The sequence below is a fragment of the Artemia franciscana genome, chromosome 16, assembly GCF_032884065.1.
Source record: "Artemia franciscana chromosome 16, ASM3288406v1, whole genome shotgun sequence".
Taxonomy (NCBI): domain Eukaryota; kingdom Metazoa; phylum Arthropoda; class Branchiopoda; order Anostraca; family Artemiidae; genus Artemia; species Artemia franciscana.
Window position 1 is genome coordinate 15,632,241 of NC_088878.1, and position 19,639 is coordinate 15,651,879.

General features: G+C 36.3%; 1 protein-coding gene and 1 long non-coding RNA gene across 2 annotated transcripts in view; one reads left to right on the forward strand and one right to left on the reverse strand.

Moving 5' to 3' along the window:
* LOC136037124 (collagen alpha-2(IV) chain-like) overlaps positions 1 to 19,639 on the reverse strand; it is a 131,166-nt gene that overhangs the window by 52,787 nt on the left and 58,740 nt on the right. The window contains exons 9-10 of the mRNA XM_065719609.1: positions 9,053 to 9,217; positions 5,195 to 5,402 (exon numbers count right to left, since the gene is read on the reverse strand). Coding sequence (XP_065575681.1) covers positions 5,195 to 5,402; positions 9,053 to 9,217 — 373 coding nt within the window. The remainder of the gene's footprint in view (positions 1 to 5,194; positions 5,403 to 9,052; positions 9,218 to 19,639) is intronic.
* Positions 1 to 19,639, forward strand: part of LOC136037130 (uncharacterized) — a 70,235-nt gene that overhangs the window by 37,386 nt on the left and 13,210 nt on the right. The window lies entirely within an intron of this gene.

Genomic DNA, 19,639 nt, shown 5'->3' on the forward strand with positions numbered 1-19,639 from the left:
CTAAATCGTAACATAAATAAAGAGTCAACTCGGTCGGATCTTGTACTTCAGTCTTTGCAAAATGGATATCAGATAGTAGCTAAGAGTGCAGATTTTTCGTATATTCATAATAGTGGAATTGTGTCAGATATAGACCACTCGGCTGCTGTTTGCTCAGCTGCTGTTGATATGCTCGAGTGTCGAGATTCATGATGAAGAACGACATTTTGATCTTTTACCGTCTCTGTTTTGCATTCTTCTGGCCCGAATCAGTGTGAATCTTCTGTACGGGGCACGAAATGGTATAATGATCGTGAATGAAATAAAGCTAACTGGACTATATGTATCCATACTTTGGCAACTCAGTTCTCATGTGTGACAGTTCCCTACCATTTACTTTGTACCAGTGTCGTCTCGCCTAATGCTCAAGATTGTCGCCTGCCTCAAACAAGCTGAGGTCATTGCTGCCCCTGTTTCGCGTATTCGTTCGAAAACTAGAAGTTCTTTATGGAAAGAGGGTGTTAAAAAGTGTTAAAAATCAGGCAAAATGTGGTTCAGTTAAAAAGTGTTAAAAATCAGGCAAAATGTGGTTTTGGATATGGAATGCGTGTGGCCACCCCACTTCGGGTCATGTATTTAATATTAAAGTACAACTAAGTCTGAATTCAAATCTTGTATGCGAAGTGTCCGGTATAAGGGTAAGGAATTTACGAAAAGTCTTTTGCAATGGAGTGAAGTGGTGACTTCTAGTAAGCTAAACCCGACTGCTTCGTCCAGTTTATTTCTGATGATTCACGGGTTAGTCATTACTCGGCAGTTTTCAGTACAGTAAATTATGCAGTCCATTCCAGGTTTTCTAGACTGCTTGATTCAGTTATTCCGCATAGGTTACGCCAGAAAGATATTATCCTTATTAGTGCTGAGTCTGCTGTGAAAAGTATTAAAAGCCTAAAATCTAAGTCGATTGATTTGGATGGAATTTGTGTTGAACATTTAAGAGTTGATTCTCCCGAGTTGATTGGCCATCTAGAACTGCTTTTTCAGATGTGTGTTAGTAGCTCACTATTGCCTGAATCTTTCCTGTGTGGTACCGTTACCTCTGTTCTGAAGCGAGGGAAGATCCGCTTAATTGTGGATCCTACCGCCCTATTACTGTAGCGTGTAAGTTAAGTAAACTATTTGAATATGTATTGCTCCCATTTATGCAAGATAAGGCAGATTATGATGCAAATCAGTTCGGTTTTAAGTCACGTATAGGATGCCAGCATGCCAACCGTATACTTGCAACAGTGTTACAAGAAGCGCATCGTTTAAAAACGGAAGTTCACTTTTGTAAGTTAGACCTATCTAAAGCTTTCGATACTGTTTGTCACTCTCAAGCATGGTTTTCTCTGACACATTTGAGTTTGAATGGCTCAGTTATTTCTGTACTTCGATTTTGGTACCAGGATTCGTTTATTCAATTGAGGCAGGGTTCCCGGGCCTTTGATAAATCCGTGTTAGATCTGGGGTCCGTCAGGCTGGTGTGCTTTAAGCTCATATTTTTAAAGCTTGTTTATTGAATGTTCTTAATAAGATACCGTTTTCTTACTCCTCAAGGTTGTCAAATGCCTCCTATATTTCATATGCGGATGATCTTCTGCTTGTTAGCAGGTCTAAGTTTACTTTAATGAAGTGTGTGCTACTCGCGGCTGTATTGGGAAACTGGATTAAGCCTTAATATTGATAAATGCGAATATTTAGCGTTCAATTCAAAATCTTCTGCAACGCCGTTTGATTGCGTTTTATTTTCTGTAAAATGTGTCGAATCTTACGAATGACTTGGGATCAATATTTGCAAATCGCTTACGTTACTTCGCTTCCGGGCATTGAGTGCTATTAAAGAGAAGCTTAAACTGGGGTACGCGAAAATTGTCCCCAACAGGGGAAGATATAACAGAAAAGCACTGGCTAAATTGTACTCGAGTTTTTGTGACCATGCGGTTTTGTTCCCAGCTGGCCTTCATATCCTTTTTCGACCAGGGGATATTAGCGATATTAGAATTATGTATTTCCGATATTGCAAGTTTTTTTTTGTATCTGCCTCGCAGATAAAGTAGTAGAAAGATTATGAGGGGTTTTTTGGTACTCCAGATATTGTAAGTTGTTTTGTCAGACAAAGTAGCCGTTCTCAAGAGAATATTTATGCCACCTTGGGTGTTAACCACCCTCTTATCCGGGTAGCTATAGCACATTGAGTGTAATATTTATTTATTTGTGTTGATGTTGAATGTATTTTTTTTTCTCTTTTCTTGTGTTACTACGCTTCATTTCCTGTACAATGCGTTATAAATAAATACTATATATTATTTTCAAAAGGCTATCACAAGCTCTAATAGAGCTGAGTTCGCTTCATATGTCCAAAAGAGAAAGACAAACAAAGCAACAAATAATATACCAAGACAAAAGTGAAAGAAAGACCATATAACCATTAAAACGGTCAGTAAAAATTTAATGCAAAAAAAGAAGAAAAAATCCTAAGTCGAAGAACTAAAATGAACTTTTATGCAATTAATGGAAAAAACAGAAACAGAGAGGTTGGGGAATAAAACGGTATCATATACTAAAAGAAGAAAAAATTACCGAATTCGTATTCTAAGTCAAATACTGTAAAATCAAAAAACACTAAAAATCATGTCAAATTAACTCTCAAAATATCAAAATGAAATATTTACAATTAAAGAAAAAATTGTGCCAAAGACTAGGTTAAAAAGGAAATAGAGCATAAATAAATATCACAAATGGGGAAAATAAAAGTGACTAAAGATAAAAAAAAATGGACACGATTATTCCAACAAACACACTATCACCTAAAATAAGGGACGGAGGAATTAATTTTGGTTCAGGACACAGATCAGGAATTATTAAGACGCTCCAGAATAAAGGGGATAAAACTTGTCCGGAACCTTTCAGTAACGACATGGATCGGAGAATATTTTGGGATTGCCAAGGAGGCTAAGCGGGGGAGTCTTGATCTAATAGGATCATGAAAATTGGGGAAGATCTCTTCAGTATGGGGATTAGAAATTGCGGATTTAGCAAAACACAAACAAATTTGTTCCCTCCTTTGTTTTAACGTGGTAATGCGGGCGGAGTTAATGAGGAAGGAGTATGGGATTTCGCTCTCTTTTTAGATTATCCCGAGCGAACCCTTTTGGGTCGACTCAATTTTGTCACTAAGTCCACTTGAAAGTTGAGAGTACCAGACCGGACATGCATATTCTAATACCGGCCTGACATAAATATGGATATATAAATAAATATGAAGGGAATGCATCTTTGGACAATTAAATTTGTTTAAAAGTCACAATATGGATAGTGAAACATTTGCTTGTTTAGCAATATTTGAAACATGTACGTCCCGCTTAAGATTAATTGAAATGGTAATGCCAAGGAGTTTAACGTGTTTCACTAGCATTTAGGGTGGGATAGGATCAATGAAAACAGGAGTGGAATTCAAGAAATGTATCGTCATTATGTTTGATTTAGCAGAATTTAATTTCATATTTAGATTCTTAGCTTCGTCCAAAACAATGGGTTAGTATTTCGAGGGGATCACTTTTAATATTCCTGTGACATACTTCAAGAATTTTGGGGGAATTCCTTATCAATATCATTAATCATAACTAGAAAAAAGTGGTCTCAATAAGGTTCCTTGAGGAGTTCCACAATAAATAGGGAGGGGGTTAGATAAAATATTGTTCTATTTTACAACTTGAGATCTATGTGAAAGAAACTTTTATAGCATCTTGCTATTGTTACTGAGAAAATTTAACGATTTTGTAGATTTTAGATCTACAATTTTGATTAATTTTGGAGTTACCAAAAGGGAAACAATTTGTGTTAAGAAATATTGAAAAACAGGATTCCCGGAAAATCGTTTTTATGTTTCATAGGTTTGTAGCCGTATTGAAGACAATCTGAAAGGAGCATATAACTCCTTTGTTTTAACGTGGTAATGCGGGCGGAGTTAATGAGGAAGGAGCATGGGATTTCGCTCTCTTTTTAGATTATCCCGAGCGAACCCTTTTGGGTTGACTCAATTTTGTCACTAAGTCCACTTGAAAGTTGAGAGTACCAGACCGGACATGCATATTCTAATATCGGCTTGACATAAACATGGATATATAAATAAATATGAAGGGAATGCATCTTTGGACAATTAAATTTGTTTAAAAGTCACAATATGGATAGTGAAACATTTGCTTGTTTAGCAATATTTGAAACATGTACGTCCCGCTGAAGATTAATTTAAATGGTAATGCCAAGGAGTTTAACTTGTTTCACTAGCATTTAGGGTGGGATAGGATCAATGAAAACAGGAGTGGATTTCAAGAAATGTATCGTCATTATATTTGATTTAGCAGAATTTACTTTCATATTTAGATTCTTAGCTTCGTCCAAAACAATGGGTTAGTATTTCGAGGGGATCACTTTTAATATTCCTGTGACATACTTCAAGGATTTTGGGGGAATTCCTTATCAATATCATTAATCATAACTAGAAAAAAAGTGGTCTCAATAAGGTTCCTTGAGGAATTCCACAATAAATAGGGAGGGGGTTAGATAAAATATTGTTTTATTTTAGAACTTGAGATCTATGTGAAAGAAACTTTTGTAGCATCTTGCTATTGTTACTGAGAAAATTTAACGATTTCGTAGATTTTAGATCTACAATTTTGATTAATTTTGGAGTTACCAAAAGGGAAACAATTTGTGTTAAGAAATATTGAAAAACAGGATTCCCGGAAAATCGTTTTTATGTTTCATAGGTTTGTAGCCGTATTGAAGACAATCTGGAAGGAGCATATAATTCTTTTCTCAACAAAACAACTGTATAAGTCTTAAATCTATGATAATGTTAGTCTCAAATACAAAATTCAGAAATTCTTTGTAGCCCCCTCTTTGTTGCTTCCATACTCCCGTGCGCACATTAAGCTGTGCATAGGGTATTTAACAGTTGAGTTAGGTAACTTTTATACACAATATTGTGCTTGGGACTTAGTAGCTGTAAGCTAGTTACTGTAACCTAGTTGTTATTAAATTGAATTGTTAAAAGATGATAAATCTTGCAAAAATCAGTTGAGTCCTTTGTTCTTTTCCCTTTAATTGTCGAATTTTCCTGATGCTTAAAAGTTATACGAGCTTCAGTAACTTTAAGTCAAACATTGCTTACCTGTTAAACCTGCATCACCTTTGTCTCCCTTAGGACCGGGTAAGCCTTCTTGACCAGGTCCACCCGGCCTTCCAGGTCCTCCAGGTGGACCTATTGGTCCTCTAGGTCCTGGTGTTCCTGGAGGTCCGTCTAAGCCTTTTGGCCCCTGTGGTCCGGGGAAACCTTGTGGACCTATATCGCCCTTTGGACCAGGAGTTCCTCTATCCGTCTAAAATCAAGTTATAAACAGAAATAAATTTAATGTGGCCCAGTTTTTATATATGATTACGGCAAATTAAATAGCTAACAATAAAGATTTTTATCTTAATAGAAGTATCTTCTCCTAGTAAGCATATCACCAGAAACCTCAGTATCCCAGCAAACTCAAATTCTTCGTCATAAACTTTTTAACTGAGCTAGCTGCTGAACTAAATTGAGATATGTCTATTCTAGCAGTAAATTCAACTCATTTTAAACCATGCAATAAACGTACAACAAAAATGAGGTGGTCCTAGAACAGAATGCAACATAAATAATTTTACTATTCGATAGATAACAATATTCCAAAATGGGTACCTCTATGTCGGGTCAAAATGGATCAAATTCACACTTAAATTACTAACAAGGAGACAAAAAACTGAAATTTTCTTCCTCTTTTCTTTCTTTTAAGGTCGTGCATGAGATACTTTAATTTCCTGCAAGCAGGATAAGACAAGACCTAAAAATTTTGTTGAAATTCCATCATCCCTCCACTCACAGACTCAACTCAGGAGTTCCTCTTATATAGCTAGGTCAGGTAGGGATAAAAATACTGTCACATGTCACGTACAAATTTCTGGGCTTCATATGGATAGCTTGTTCACTCTTAGGAGCCCCTGAATCATTCCAGTGAAATTGAGTTGCTGATCCAAAACTTGACCGTTATGTTTCCATGAACAGAAAATTCTTATATTTTGCTTATCCAATGCTACTCCAAAAGCTTTTAGTACTTGATCTTTACAAAAACCCTGCACATAACTTACTGTCGATTAGTTATTTATGCAGAGGTTACACCGGACCTGTTCCAGGTCTAGACAGACCCAAGGCAGATCTAGAGTGCCGAAGCTATGATCAAGTTTCCTCTAAAAGTGCAACTTACTGCTTTCCCTATCACTATATGAGGTAGTGTGTTTTTTTTTGTTTTTTTTTTTTTTCAGCGCAGATGACTTCAAAAATTTCTTTTAGGCCTGGTCCTTGTAAGGTACGTCTTATGCAGCCGAGAAAGTTTAGTTTAAGATGGAATTCCCTTAGTTTAAAGTAAATTTTTTTATGTATGGTTTCACGTTTTTCACTTTCTAATATTTCCATAGACTTCCACCACAGAGGCTGGGTTGAAGAACATAATAGAAACAAATACATATTTTTCCCTTAGTCAGCTATAAGCATCAAGGCAGACTAAAAGCAGGACTTACTGCTCGAAGGACATTGGTCGTGGAAAGAAGGCCTGCTTTTGCCACCAGACCTTGAAATACCACTTGCAAAAGCCCTTTCCACGCAGGCCGGGGAGCGTTAGGTGCCAAAAATTGACTCAAAACAAGTCAGAGAAGCTATTTCACTAAATGCAAGCCTTGCTTAAGAAGCCTTACTTGCTAAGTATGAAGCCTTGCTATGCAAAAGTTAAATTTCGCTTATCGGCCCCTTCCTCTTTATACTAAAACCTCAATTTTTTTTCCCCATTCTTTAAGGGACACTGCTCAAATACAATTAGAACAGAAATAATTTTTAACCACTACAAGCCTTAGCGTAAAGAACACGGGGTTGAAAGGGGGCATCAACCCCTATACGGAGTAATTTCTGTTCATTGTTAAGATCTAATGTCGCTCTTTACTTTCATCTGGAAAAAACATTAGTAATTAATAAAGTAATAAGACTATATTGCTGTAAACCCCTACTCTAACCCTTAAAAGCGTATTTCAAGAAAGTATATAGCTGGAGAACAAGCAGAGCCATCCTTACTCTATTTTCATATAATAGTTGTGTGATTTTTTTTAAATAAAAAGAAAACACTAAAACGTTAGTAAAAAAAAAGCTAGAAGACAACCACAAAATCGAAAACTAACCGTTTAACTTGCTGGTTAGAATATCATAATATCATAAAGACGACGGTCCTTATTCATTCAAATTACTTGTTGCATCATCAATAATTACAAAAACTTTACATTATTAGTCTGATATATAAACTAAGAATAATAAGTAAGCATGGGCCTTACTGGCATATAGAATATAGGTCAAGCACAACTGGGCCCAATTTATATATAGTAACTGGGCCCATGCAAAACTATAAACAAGCCCGCGATGGTGATTTTCTCCAACATTTCGCTTATTTTGCTAAATGTTAATAAAAAAAGAAAGAAGAAAATTATCGAAAACAGTTTTTGTTATCTAAAGCGACTTAAAAACTAATTACAGTCCTTTACCATGCAATATTTTATGTTACTGAACTAGGCTTAATGAAAAGCAGCTTCAGTTGATAGTACAGGCCTTTTATGTCGATTAGCTACAAAAATAAACTTAGAGAGTAGGGAAATGATGGTAAGCCTACTAGAAAGCCATTTCTTGTGACGTTGTTAGCCCCCCTTGTTGATCAACAATCTCTGAAGTACTACTGTTAACAGAAGAAAAGATTGTATTTCCGTAAATAGTATCATGTTTGTGGTCAGTAATTGTTGGTGGAAATTACCCGTGACTGAAAATGTTTTGTCAAACTTATTTGTCAAAGGAAGCGGGACATCTTATAATTTGAAACAGGTAAATGTAAATCAGTATTATTTTTTGGAGCTCACCCAGGCCAACAGCCACGATTGCTGAAGTTTTAAGGAAACCGAGATTGGCAATTTTACGGAGCCAAATCGATGTTATCGATTCTATTTTTGTTCTATGAAAATTTATTTTAAAAATTAATAATTTCATCAACATGAAACACAAGTCGCAATCTAAATGATGTAAAAATGGTTTATAGTGCCAGTTACTATGCAAAATTGGTCGTCTGAATTCCAAACGTCGTCAAATAAGATAAAGTCCATTTTCATGATAAGAGCAAAACCTTAGAGTAAACACAGTCCCAGAATCTTGTTTAATTGCCATAAAACTCTATTTTTTACCCTACTTTAAAAGTCAATAAAGCTTGAGGAAAATCCGATTTTAGTTATAATAAAGGTTTTAACACATCAGATTGTTATCGTTTTGCAAGCTTTTAGTCTAATTCGCTATGGAGTACCGCGAAGGAAAAAGTTAAATAGATCATAATAGGACTTCAAGGTGTACATAGGTCCGACCTTTACGAGAGGAATCCAAAGGTTTTTCTGAGGGGGAGGGGATTGTCGCTTTAAGAATGACATAAAGAATAACGCTTTCCTACAGCATTTCTACTTCTGATTAAGAAACTGTAAAGACAACCAATGAACACTTTCATGCCTATAGTACTGAAACTTGAAGTTTTGTAGGATTAATTGGATGATAAAACTGAAAATCTAGGAATAGGGCGAAATATAGATGAATTTCAGATAAACTGTAGTTAGAGAACAAGATCACTGCTTTTGCAAAATTTTGGATTTCTTAAACAAAAAATACGTGTCAATATTGTACTAAGAATTTTTAGATATACTTTCCATCAATTTATTGCCTAATCTAGTATTTTGATGTTTGCTTTAAACTATATCATTACTCTTGTGATTTACTTCCATGCTTCCTCATTTTGATCCATCGAAAAACAAATTTCCAGCCTTTAGCGTTCTAATCAATTCTGTTTTATTCAACCCAAACATTCCAAAGCAGATTTGATTTTAAACATGATTTTTAAAAATAAGATAAGCATGTACAAGTACGCTTTGTATCACTTACGCAAGGTTCTCCAGGAGGTCCAGTAAGACCAAGTTGACCTTTCGGACCTAGTAAACCAGGCTCTCCTTTCGGTCCTGGTCGACCTGGTAGTCCATCATAGCCATCAAATCCGCGATCACCTTTTTGGCCAGGTGGTCCTGACGGACCAGGATATCCATCGCGACCCTAAAAGTAGGGAAAAAGTAAGCGCTTCTTTCTTTTCCAGTTATTGGTTCAACTAATTCAAAAATTCTCAATCGTAAATAGCATCTGGTGCTTCTTTACTATGCAAAATATAAGCTTTATTTGAAAAAGAAAATTGCAGAAACTCTGTAGGCTATTCATAGGTTTTACTGCCGAAAAAGCAAGTAACACTAAATACATTAAATTAAGAATTCATGAAAACAATCACTGCTAATGCAGTGAAGTTTTTAATACCCGGAGAACTATGGCTCCTCAGTGATTTCAGACACATACACATCAACTGATCAACATAGAAAAAGACAAGTGATATTTCCTTTGGTAGTTTGCGTTTTTGCTTTAGACTAAATATGAAGCAAACTCATCAAATGTAGAAGTTAGCAATTATTAGATGACAAGAGAATTTGTTACTGCTTCACCCGCCCCCTCCCCCCTGCCTTAAAAGATTTAAGAATGGAAAAATTGACAAGATCTCAAAAATAGCAAATTAAAATAGAACAATGTTCCAAAGAATTGCAAAACTTGTGTCGTTTTGGTAATTGAACAGTTCGGAATTTAACTGATTAAGTTTTTAGGATAAAAAACATAGTTAATTGGAAAAGAAATTATACTGCTGTTCTTGATTCTAATTTACTATCCATCTGGTAGGGAGCATTTCCATTGTTTCCTGGTGTTTACCTAGCCATTTGAGCATGAACAGTTCGTTCAAGTATATTCCGAATTTGCCATAAAAATGCCGTAAGTTAAACAAATCCGTTAGTTGAATACAAAGCGTTAAAAAGTGGACTTAATCAATATGGTTTCTGAGTGGTTCAGTTTTAATAGCTAAAATTTTCTTAGTTATTCCTGCATTTAAAATTTTTACATTTAAAAGATTGAATTGGATTTAGAGGCAAAAATGTGAACCAAATTGTGAATATATCCAGTTCTTAATTATGGGTACTTGTCTCTTAAACGGAACGCACCCAATAACTGAAGTTAGGTTAATGCTAATGAAATATGCCAATTCAAGATGACAATATAATACTTTGTATACAAAATTATGGAAACTACGACAGATTTGAAGAATGTATGCCACACAGAACGCATTATATTAAGTACCTAACTCAACCTAACCTAACACCTAACCATTTATATGTATTAAATATTAAATAAATAAAAACATAACTTATATAGTAGTTTTCTCACTCAAAATAAGAAAATCATAACTGATGCAGGAAGAGAAACCGGTATCTGTCAAATTTTACACAGTGTAATTCTTGATTAAGTTCAGTTTACCAGACAAGTGCCTAATTATTTTACCCCTTACTAACGATGAAGAAAATTCTTGAAACATGCAAGATACGAAAAAAATTCCTGGCTCATTTTACCAAATAAACATAAATTTATTTTAGGACACATTAGAGACAGGGAATTTTTGTTTATCACTTTCATGAAACAAAGGGTTTTCAACAAACAGGATTAATTCAAACTAGAAGATATTCTCATAGGTGATGTAAGACAAGTATTTTGCCAAAAATTCAAATGCAAAAAAACATCTCAATCACGTGGGCGAAATATGTGTTGGCAACAACTTTGCTTCAGAAACTATTCAGTTGAGTGAATAAAATTTTGACGACTCAGGGTGTTGTTTACTTGTCCTGTTTAAAATTTTCTTCGAAACCTTCGAACCTGAAAAGCAGACTCTTAATTGTTTCTCTTTCCTTTGTCTCGTCAACAAGTAAATTGACTGCAAAAACTGAAAGACGTTCAGGAGAAGAAAAGTAACTGATTTGTGTCGTAATAGTATAGTATACTATAATAGTATAAAGATACAAAAATACCCACAGGGCCAGGCCCACAAAAAAAAACAAATACAATTAATAACATGCGAATACAACTCAAGGACTCAGTTTAAACTTTTGATCAAAACCATTAAAGCACGAAACCATACAAAAACACTAATACGAACAAACAAACAAAGTCATCATAGAACACACTCACGATGGGTTAAACCCACACGAATAAACCGTGTCAGGTAGTTAATAGCAATAAAACACCCATTTCCCAACAATCTTTCCACCCAAGGCTCATCCCTCCTCATCCACTCTAAAAATTTCCTTTCTCAAAGCCCTTACCCTCCAAAGTTCCCTAAAAAATATAATAAATTTTCCTCCCACTCTCCATGGGGCTATATTATTCATTCAGAAGAAAACATCCGCAATTTTGCGCTTAGGCTACTTATCAAACAGTTCGGGTTGTGAACAGTAAAGATTGACTCGTGCTAACAGCCACCGAAAATCTAATAAAAGATTAAAAATGTGATTCTGATGTGATTCGAAATGTGCAAAATTTATTAGGGTTAACGTTACTCACCAAACCTACGAACCGGAAAAATTTTGGCAAATTTCTATAGGGAAAACACCCTCAAAAGTGTAAGGGGTCTTGATAAGAATTTTCATCAAATTCAGATTATCAGAGAACTTTATCGCAGAGGTTTCGTTCCGTATCTACAAAAATAATACATCGTTTGTTTTTTTCCGAGAGGGATGATCACGGATGGGTAGTTATTTGTTTGTTTGTTTCATAAAAATATGCTCAGTGACGTGTAATTGCCCATCAGCTATTATGGAGTGGATTTATGGAGGGCTAGTGGATTCTTTTTGAGGCGAGGGGAGTGCAAAGCCGCAAAAAGAGCATTTACAGGCCCTAATTTATAGCTTCCAGTGATACTTCAAGTAAATATTGAAGGAGGTTGCGGGGGGTTAGAATATAATGTTTAATATCCCTTCATTTTGAGAAATATTTTCAGAACCCTGGAATTACCCTGTTAACCCTGTAATACGGTGCCACGAGATGGTACCACTTATTACCAGAATTTCTTATGTTAACAATTTAAGATAGATTCATATGCTTACCTGCACAAAAGGGGAAGGGGGGCATCGTGTGTGCTACTATGAAATTTCACAAGAGATGAGGGGGGTTACTAACAGAGCTGTATTTTTTACTAAAATTTAAATGGGAAAGTTTTCTCATTTTTCTATTTAAACACATTTTTCGGCGTTTTCTTGTTTCCCTAGGGGAGGGGGCACTGGCCTTTGGCTCCAACAGCCAGTGCTCACGGGAGACATCCCAATGTAAAATGTTTATTCAGAGAAATCCACTTAAAAACGGTCAAAATGATATCCTAAAATTTACTTTTGATATTTCAGCCCCCTACCCCTACTGCATGAGACATATTCGAATGGTTGTACTTTTCTAGGGATAATTGCCGTTCCTGGCACTTTTTATAAAAATATTAATCTTGAATATCTTGAATAATTGAAGAGGAGAGTGGTAACCACTCCTACATTTAAACCTCGGATCCTTGGGTCAATTAATTATTAGTAAAAATTACAAGTTAAGCGAGACACTTGAAACTGGTTCTCTAAAAAAATTCTGATTAAAGTATAAGCAATAAAACAAAATCCATTATTTATGCTGATTATAAATAAATTATATTATAAATTAATGATTATAAATTTGTTGATATTAAAAAACTCATCGCAAGCTATTAGCAAATGAATATTGGCATAATTTTAGAAAAAGGATCAGACTCCCAGAAATTGGGACGAGAATTTCTTAGAAATTCAATGAAATCAAACATGTATGATACCCTTAAACCACTATCTTTAAAATTTAAGATTTTTCATTTTTTCAGAGAAGTTTGGTCACGTATTTGTTTGTTTTATTTCCCAGGGGCAATCGTAGGGAACCAGTAGTCGTAAATTATTAAAAGAAAGTTCATTCACATGAAAGTTGAAACACCGGTTCCCGTTTAAGTAATAAAAAGGTTAGGAAACTGGAAAAAGCTGAATTCTTGCATTTAGGCAGATTAAATGTCAATTTTAGCCTGAACAGGGTCGAACGGTTTTAAGCAAAATTGCTGCAACTTTTTAAAATACATTTATGAAGCCGAAAATTTCAGGACATACTGTGGGGATGTCAAAAAGTGATTGGAGGGCAACCAGCCTTTTTAAATGCTCTGCCCCATAAAACTGAACAAAACTTTGAAAAAAGCAATTTTGTACAAAACGGTCGAAAGATCTAACAACTATGCTTACACGGATGTTATCTAGTTCAATACGCATCTTCTTCAAAATGATCGGAAAGTTAAATAACTATACCTCTGGGGATGACCTAACACCTCGCAGTCCCCGAGGCAAGTGCTGCAAATTATATAAGTTGTACGTTGTTGATGCACAAGGTTGTTCATTGGAAAAGGGGAGCATGTTTGATCCTGAGTCTCCAAAAAGGCTAAGAGTATTAAAGTAAAACTTTTAGAAAATGTACTTCAAGGAATGCTGACGGGGATGTTAAACTAAATCAAAAGACACTGGATCCAGGTCATCAATGAGGCATATCTGCATGAACTTAGGAGAGGCGAGGGGTAATAAATTTTAATTTTCAGAACTGTTATTGCAACTACTACAGTGTCCGTAACTGCAACTATTTGTAACTACGACTATAACTACTTGGGACTGCTTGTACGTTCAACTACTTATGACTGCGGTCGTTATTCATTATATCTGTCAATACGACTACTTACGACTTGACTATTAGTGAGTATACTACTTATGACTGTAAATACTAGAGAATGAGATTACTTGTGACTAAGGCTACCTGCAATCATGCCTCTCACTATTTGTGACTACGACTGCTTGCGAATGCGAATATTACCAACCGTTACAAATTGCAACCGGAATTACATCTGCCTATGACTACCTGTGACTGCAAGTACTTATGCTTGCGAATACTTGCGACAGAGACTATTTGCGATTGCGACAACTAGCGACTGCGTCTACTTGCAATTGTGAATGCAAATGCAACTCGTCTATAACTGCGGCTACTTGAAACCGTGGCTATTTGCAACTGCTATTCTGGCTATTTGCAACAACAATTGCGACAACTTATGGCTAGAGGACAACAACTCGTAACTGAAACTGCCACTGTTTACGACTGCAACTCCTAATATTAGTACTGCTACTTCTACTACGATTGTAACTTTGACTGTGAATACTATTACAACTTCTACTATAATAACTTACATTATTGAACCAATTCAAGTGTGTAACTACTTCTTACTTGTCCAAGTGGTATATTTTTATCCCTCAGTCGCGTTTAGTATTTTTCATTAGTATTTTTTGATTTACTTACCCTGAATATAATATAAATCCCACAGGAGGTAAAACAATGAAAATATTTCTGCAGATCTGAGACGAAAATTGTTTAGCGCCTACCCTTCCTGTACCCTTCATCCTTCTTTTCTTTCCCCAATAGTACCTGAAGGCTTCACTCCATCCCCCAAGTCCTTCCCAGGATAATGCAGACACGCTGTTTCTATGACCTGGATGCACACTGTCTATTTACAAAACTCCCACCTCATGTCAAAATTGTGGGTATTTTTCACTCCTTCCCCCATAAGAAACACTTAAAGTTCTAATTAGATCCCCCAAACCATTCCTGAGGTACTCCAGACAATTGGAAAACTCCGGTAAACATAGCGTCTTTTGATTTGATCAGGTAATTTTGTTGTTTCCAAGGTGTACCCTTTGGGAAACTCCAGGAATCTTTCCATATTTACCGGTGTAAAACAGGTCCTAGCGGACAACCAAGACCAAAGATGGAAGCCTTTTCTACTAAAACTATATGCGAACAATGGGTAAATTGTATAATTTAAGGCCATTGCCACTAGCCATGTGGGGGATGTCAACCCTGGAGGCACACTTATTAGACCTTTTTCCATTTCTAAACAAAACGGCTAGCAAAAAGTTTTGAACCATTACTATGGGGTTATAGAGAGAAGTGTAGCCAAAAACAGCCTATAAGGGAGGCGGGTCACCCACCAATCACTTTTCACCCTTAAGAAAGACGCTAAAACTTTCAATTTACAATCAAATCAGCCTCCTACCAGGTCTTACGACCAAAATTTTCAAAGGAAGTGGCCAAGACAAAAAAGCTATTTGGGTATTTTCTTGCTAATTGTGGAGGCCCATATTTATAAGAACAATTTTGTTTTTCTATTTTTCCTTCTTCATAGGGAGGAACCAAAGGATTAAGGTATATAAATCTCGAACTCATTGGAAACATTCCTTTGTCCTTTTTCAGGTCTTTTTCTTGGGGAATGGGGAGAATGAGTTTCGATATTTTTGTATTAGTGCATTTGGTTCCTCAGGTTTAAGGATATGCGGCTCTAAGTTTCAAATTTATCAGGGATGAAAAATTTGTTGCTCATTTCTGGGCCCCTACCGTCTCCGCAATAGAATATGTAATTATATAAACCCAAGGAACGGTCCCTGTAAGTTTCGAGCCACTGATGCCAAAGATAAAGATCCCCCCCTTCCACTATATAACCTACTTGTAAATAATTGACAATTTGCATTATTTACGGCCCTTGTCCTAGTGGCTGTTGGGGTCATATCATCCCAGAGGCATATTTATTGAACCCCTAGGCTCAAAATTTTGATCACACGCGTTGATAGATTACGGGTAGCCGGCTAAAAAAAAAGCATAGGAGGGGGCTGATTTACTCCATTCACGTTCTTCTCTTAAATTAGGCAATACAAACTTGAATTTCTGATCAAATGAGCCCCCTTTTAAGTTTCTACAGCCACAACTTCTTTACGAAGCGGCTGGGGGAGAAAACAAACAGATATTGGCACATGATTCTTTACACAGGTAGCGCTTCGGGTTCTTACGAAGTATTTCATGTAAGACTTTTTGCTTTTGCTCTTTCTTATGGCACTTGGTAACCAAGTGACGTATAGCAATCGCAAATTCTGTCGATCTGTCGGTCTGTCTGTCGGCCTGTCGGTCTGTCGGTCCCGGTTTTGCTACTTTAGGCACTTCCAGGTAAGCTAGGACGATGAAATTTGGCAGGCGTATCAGGGACCAGACCCGACTAAATTAGAAATAGTCGTTTTCCCGATTTGGCCATCTGGAGGGGGAGAGGGGGGCCCTTTAATTCTGAAAAATTAGAAAAAATGAGGTATTTTTAACTTACGAACGGGTGATCGGAACTCAATGAAATTTGATATTTAGAAGGATATCGTGTCTCAAAGCTCTTATTTTAAATCCCGGCCGGATCTGATGACATTGGGGGAATTTGGAGTGGGGGAACCTAAAATCATGGAAAACGCTTAGATTGGAGGGATCGGGATGAAACTTGGTTGGAAAAATAAGCAGAAGTCTTAGATACGTGATTTACATAATTGGAACGGATCCGCTCTATTGGGGGGGGGGGTTAATTCTGAAAAATTATGAAAAATCACGTATTTTTAACTTACGAAGGAGTGATCGGATCTTCATGAAATTTCATATTTAGAAGGACCTCGTAACTCAGATCTCTTATTTTAAAATTAACCGGATCCAGCGTCATTGGGGGGGGGGCAGTTGGGGGTGCGGAAATCTTAGAAAATACTTAAAGCGGAGAGATCAGGATGAAACTGGATGGGAAGAGTAAAAACCTGTCTAAGATACGTGACTGACATAACCGGACCGGATCTGCTCTCTTCGGTGGAGTTGATGGAGGGGTAATTTGGAAAAATGAGGTATTTGTAACTTACGAAATTGTGACCAGATCTTAATGAAATTTGATATTTAGAAGGATCTTGTGCTTTAAATCTCTAATTTTAAATTCCGACCAGATCCTGTGACATTGGGGGGAGATGGAGGGGGAAACCGGAATTCCTAGAAGACGTGAAAATTGGGGTATTTTTATCTTACGAATAGGTGATCGGATCTTAATGAAATTTGATATTTAGAAGAAATTCATGTCTCAGAGCATCCCGACCAGATCTTTTGACATTGGGGGGAGTTGGAGGGGGAAATCTTGGAAAGCACTTGGAGTGGAGGAATCGGGATGAAGCTTGGTGGATAGAATAAGCAAATGTCCTTGATACGTGATTGACGTAACCGGATCGGATTCGCTCTCTTTGGGGGAGTTAGGGGGTGAGTTGGCGAGTTTGGTGCTTCTGGACGTGCTAGGACGATGAAAATTGGTAGGCGTGTCAGGGAGCTGCACAAATTGACTTGATAAAGTCGTTTTCCCAGATTCGATCATCTGGGGGGCTAATGGGAGAGGAAAAATTAGAAAAAATTAGGTACTTATAACTTACGAGTGGGTGATCGGATCTGAATGAATTTTGGTATTTAGAAGGTCATCCTGACTCAGAGCTCTTATTTTAAATCCTGACCGGCATTAAGCCTCTGATTTTCCTTTTAAATCAATCTATTGGTTCTTAGAATTTTGTTAGAGCTCATACCATATGAGCTCTTGGCTCTTAACTCTTCTTGCCTCGTCACAAGTGCCATATGAGCTCTTAGATCTCGTTTTTTAATGGCCAATAAGTAAGTAAAAAACAAAATCACAGTTGAATACAACCCAAACTTAAGAATCAGAATTGCCAGACAGGGAGGGCTGGTACTTTCCGGTGCAAATATTGAGAATTTTCTTATATAGACCTGCTATTCTCGGTGACCTCCTTCTGAATGAATTACCCCCCCCCCCTTAAAGGGGTGGTCTAGTGCAGTAAAACAAACATTGTGGAAAAAATTCATGACATTTTTTTCCGCTTTTCGTATACCGTTAGATAAATCAATATATTTTTCTAATATCAAAGGTTTTGAAAATTCTGAAAAGTTTTCTGTTACATTCCTGAGTGGAAAACATATATTTAAATTTCGGGTTCATTTTCTTCGATGTTTCTTCATTAAACAGATTAACCCCAATTTTTTTCGGTAAACTTCATTTTTTAGCTTTAAATTAAAATTCTCCAAATACCGCTACACTTCAGTCATTTGTAATATGATCACTTAATATACATGAATATGTCGATATGACAACTAAAATTCCGTTCTTTTTTCGAATTTTGGCCTTTTAATCATATATTTCAAAAGCTTCGGATCCAGCATTATTCCTTCTAAAGACCATCGCGGCGGGTAATGGTATACCAGCTGCAATACGGCATTAGTTCAGATTTACTAATCACCGCTGGGCTGCCAACTAAACATTTTATGTCATAAGGACACATTCCCATGCACCGGGACACAATGACATAAAATGGCAAAAAATGGCTCGTTTTAGAAATTTTAAAAGGTAACATTTCCCACTGGATATATATTTTGGCAAAAAAAAAAAATGTCACTTTTCACAACGGTAGTGTTTTTTTTTTTTTTTTTTTTTTTTTTTTTTTTTTTTTTTGACACCCAGATTGTCTTTAAAGTAAGGGATTTACACGTTTATATTAGTTTTGTGCTTTCACATTAAGTCATTTTGTATGAATGTTTATATGGATTTGTTTTCCTTTCATTACTTGCCAATTTAACTGGCCGCTTTTACAAAGTGTCTTTTAAAAGCCTTTAATGCAACTGATAAATCAAAAACCTCTAGTTCTTAGGATTTCAAGATGGACACATTTTTTCTAAAAATGACACATATTTGGATGCTCAAAAAAAGTATGGATGCTCAAAAAGTTGGCGACCCTGAGCCTGTGGCTCTTTTTGTCCGTTTGGTCAAAAATGGTAAGCAAGAAACTAAGCAGATGCAGGGGTTCAATGCTAGATTCTGCATCCATTAGTATATGTTAATGCTCTATGAATCCTTAGTTATTTAATGGCATTTAACTCTACTTTTTGAATACACTCATGACTTTCATGGAACAAAATAAGAAGCAATCGAATATCAAATGCCAACAAAACATTTATGCTAACTGTAAAAAAAAAAAATTGTGCGATCCAATCCCTTTCCATGAATTGGCATCTTGTTAATCAATTAGATACGTAGCTCCCATCTACACTGTTCTAACGTTTGTGGAAAAACCTTACGGAAGTCAAAAGGTCAAAAAACCGGGCCATCAGGATAAGAAAAATATACAGATAGGCATTTGGATTCGAACCAACATTCGTGAATTATTTACATACCATCGGAAATGTTCTATTCCTTGTTAAAAGAGAAAATAAACAAACGGATGAAAACAGGGATATAAGGTCTTTTGGGCAGTCAGTGGAGCGAAGTCTGGGATGGATTTCCATTGGAAAAATAAATACACCAGAATTGGGGACTGACCTATTTGAACAAACGTTTGAATTAACATTGCGAATTCAGGAGTTAAATGAGATGATTCGCTTATGTTGAGAGCCAAGTCCAAAGATTAAATGTCATTTTGGGTTGGAACGCTTGGTTATCAAATTGCCAAGTCTGTATCCTATGTTAAAGTATTGTATTTTAAGGACCATGTTGCCAGTTGATTCTTTTTTAAGACAGCCAATTTAGCTTTGGTGAAATTGCTTGCGATTTAAATAGATGCTTTTAAAGAGTGTAATTCAGGGGCGTAATTTGCTATTGGGCAGGGGGGCAACTTTTCCTCCCAGACCTCGGTTTTCTCCCCC